We start from the raw sequence: 3,306 nt of genomic DNA, 5'->3' as shown, positions 1-3,306 counted from the left end.
TTTGGTGAAAATAAGGACACCCATTGGCATCACTTCTTAGTTCAGGAGTCGGACCATATTTTTGACGTTCCTTTAAAGTAACTAGCAGACTTTTACTGCCTCTCTGCCCTTATAAGGTGGATGTCGATGCACATACACTATCTATTTGTATTTTATGTACATCGCAATGAAACTCCTTACTTTGCAGCATGAAAACTATTTGCTTTGCCGTATGGTTGGTACGTACACGGGAAATCTGTTGAACTTGGGAAGTTTTTAAGAGGTAAAGGCAGGTAAAGGCGGCAAGAACAGTGGTGTTATTGTAAAATGATATTCTTGGTAGGTTGCTACTGCTTAGACATTACAAAATGGTCTTTAATGTGCTGTAGGCCCAAAAAGTAATGGACTTTGGGTTTTTACTGCTAGAAGCACAACCATAGACAAACTTTCAAATCCGTTCACTTAAGTTCTATCAATGCCTTACACATGGCTTAGCATTTAGCAGCTGTTTTTGCTGCGATCCCGGAATGATTAAGCTACACTTCTTTTATCCACCTTTCCCGATTGGTTGATGGAGGTTAATCGAGTTGCTAACACCTTGAATGCTCCCCCTCTCTAATCACTGTCATTACAATTCGAAGTATGCACCAATCTGGAGTGACAATTGCATACAGGCCCTGTGACTAAGCCGCCGGATGGGTTGGTGGGTGGGTGACTTGGGTTTAAATTGTCTGTGCTCCCCAAGAATGGCTCGTTGCTGACTCATCCACGCGAATAGATCAGTTGTTAGATAGCAACATCCGCTAAGCAATCCTAGCCCATTGGTTATCCTGCCAATCAATCAATTGATATATGCGAACCGAAGCCGCAACATAAATCTCACTAATAGATATAGAGAGGGTTAGATGAATGAAAGGACACTAAGAAGACGAGAGGCTTATTGTTGAAAAGATGTTTGGCTAATCCAAAAATAGTGCATTTTAAGCCTCCTGCAGTAAACTTTTATACCTCTTTTAGCCTCCTTGTTTGTCAGCCTCCAGATAGATGGGTAGATGCAAATGATACAAACGCATTAGCTACAGTTGACTTTTTCGCAATGTTTAAGGAAGATTTCCATAAATGCAAAAAGGGAAAGTTGACAAAGCAATACTTTGGTGTGTTGAAAAGAAAGTGCAAATATTTGCAGTAAATGATCCGAAAACCACGGTCTTCCCTTCCCTTCTACACCAACCATCAAAAATTCCTTCATCACGAAAGAAAAAAAGGCAACTTCTGCTTTAAACTGAGATCAGTATTGCCTTAGATAGCCTTGCATCTACAAATCTCCCTTAGAAGTGCCTGATTATCGCACTGACTGTGTATTGGAAACAGGCAGGCTCGACCTCATGTAGCGAAGTTTCGTCGATTCGACGAGCAATCTTGACCATGAGATGCCCTAAACTCCTGCATATATGTTATGCTTAATAAATGTTGCTAAAAGAAAGGACACGATTCTGCTGCATAAAAATTCTGACGTCTTCTTTTGTCTGTGGGTGTGAGCCTACTCCACGGACTAAGATTAGCATACTGGCAGGTGGTTGGATCAGTAGACAGCAGGCGGAGTTGTTTACCACTCTGCAGACATGATATACAGTTTTTTGACAGGCAAACTACCACCATCCTCACCATCACCCCTTTTACCTTCATTTTTCACAATGCGATTACCTCTGCAACAGTAAATCACGGTGTTCCATTGCAGCGCAGTTGTCTGTTCATCATGGTTGCCTAGCACAAATTGTACTTCACCAACTGGCAACCACGATTTCACCTATCTGAATAGTTCACAAATAAAGAACAGCCAAATTTGCCCCTCGATATTGGCTATGAAAGAATAGATATCTAAAATGTCATCTGCTCCTACTAAACAGGGACCAATGCAACCAGTTCCTCATCCCTATCGTGTTAGTTTGCTAGGCAGTAAGCCTCAATGGATCCTCTCAAGTGAGTTGTACGGATGTCCGAGAGACAAACAAACGCCAGTGTCTTGAATGTCAAGAAGATTTTATGCAACGAATAATATCAAGTTGCCTATCCGACCCTTAAAAAGGAATAGCTAGTGGGATAGAAATGCGTCATATATGTTGATGCGTACAATAAGCCAAAAAGCCGATGAACGTGATGACTCGGAGTTGACGTGACACAAATGGGCATGTCTATTTGTTCAGTGCGCAGAGTAGGTGCAAGTGTCAGCAGTGGCCTCACAGCTACGACTAAATTGCTTGCAACAACCAATCCGGGCCATTGTCCATGTCAAGAAGGCACCCAGTTCAGATAAACACTAGGTGGGCAGAGATAAAATATCCCATAGCGTTTGTATTAAAAGCAGCCATGACCAAAGTGACGAATGAGAAGGCTTTGGCTCTTTGCCTTACCACCGTCGACGCGAAAAGGGCACTGTAGGCGGCAGAAGGTAGATGCATCGATGGATATAGGCAAAGATGAGTGGATGTCAGGACCACTCCGAGCCATCACATTCTTGGGCTCGTTGGCATATCGCTCATATCAACACATGTGTGACGCATTGCTAGGGCAGCAGCTATTCGTTTTCCACATCAAGTAGGCGCATCACGAATTTCTCCTCGTGGTTCGCTACCCGCACTCAGCTTCGCATCTGTCCTCCTGTGAAGGCGTCCCCTTATTGCCAGCAGTGGCTAGTCGACTGACCGATCGAGTTCCCAAATGGTTAACGATGTCGCGGTGACTAAATTCTCTCATGTACGCATATTTATAGTGTTTAACCGTAACCTAGGAGTGGTTATCTAGAGACCTAGAGCACACCTCTGCTCCATGCGAGCCAATGATGAGGGATGAAACAGGAGCACACAGCCATAAAACTTAGTAGATGAGTATTTGAGCAAAGCTGCAAGAAAAGTGTTTAAGCAAATAACTAAAAATGCAAAAATTTGATGAATTTTAGAACTGAAAAATCAGGAATGCACCGATTTCTTTACTAACCATCAAACCCCTGGGTGCATGTGGCGTCCTTTATTGCCGGATCCCATATGATAGCAATATGGACGCCTTTATTCTTCCGTTTGAGAGCAGAAGCTGTATTCTGTGCAAGGTCACGCTTCTCTTTATACCCCACCCCAACACAGACATAATGCATGGCGTCGGAGAATTGCCAGTAAATAATATGTGCACTTTTCCTCCCTACTCTCTTGTGTTTTTCATCACTTCTCATTATTAATCAATCTCTACTCCTTACAGCCCTTTTAGGAGGGTAAATAGGCTGTTAAGTCCTAATAAATCCTGCCTTTTTTCTATTCGAGAAGCGAATATAGGCGC

At 42.9% G+C, this 3,306-nt stretch overlaps 1 protein-coding gene across 1 annotated transcript in view; it reads left to right on the top strand. All coding sequences in view use genetic code 11, as the record gives it.

Annotated features, from left to right (window-relative positions):
• The window catches only part of EGR_10872 (hypothetical protein), a gene marked incomplete at both ends in the record, with an annotated part of 9,210 nt that overhangs the window by 2,877 nt on the left and 3,027 nt on the right, over nucleotides 1-3,306 (top strand). Inside the window, one exon of the mRNA XM_024500121.1 lies at nucleotides 997-1,164. Coding sequence (XP_024345466.1) covers nucleotides 997-1,164 — 168 coding nt within the window. The remainder of the gene's footprint in view (nucleotides 1-996; nucleotides 1,165-3,306) is intronic.

This window comes from Echinococcus granulosus (assembly GCF_000524195.1).
Source record: "Echinococcus granulosus chromosome Unknown EG_S00289, whole genome shotgun sequence".
NCBI classification, from domain to species: Eukaryota; Metazoa; Platyhelminthes; class Cestoda; order Cyclophyllidea; family Taeniidae; genus Echinococcus; species Echinococcus granulosus.
This window is presented reverse-complemented; position numbering and strand designations above follow the sequence as displayed.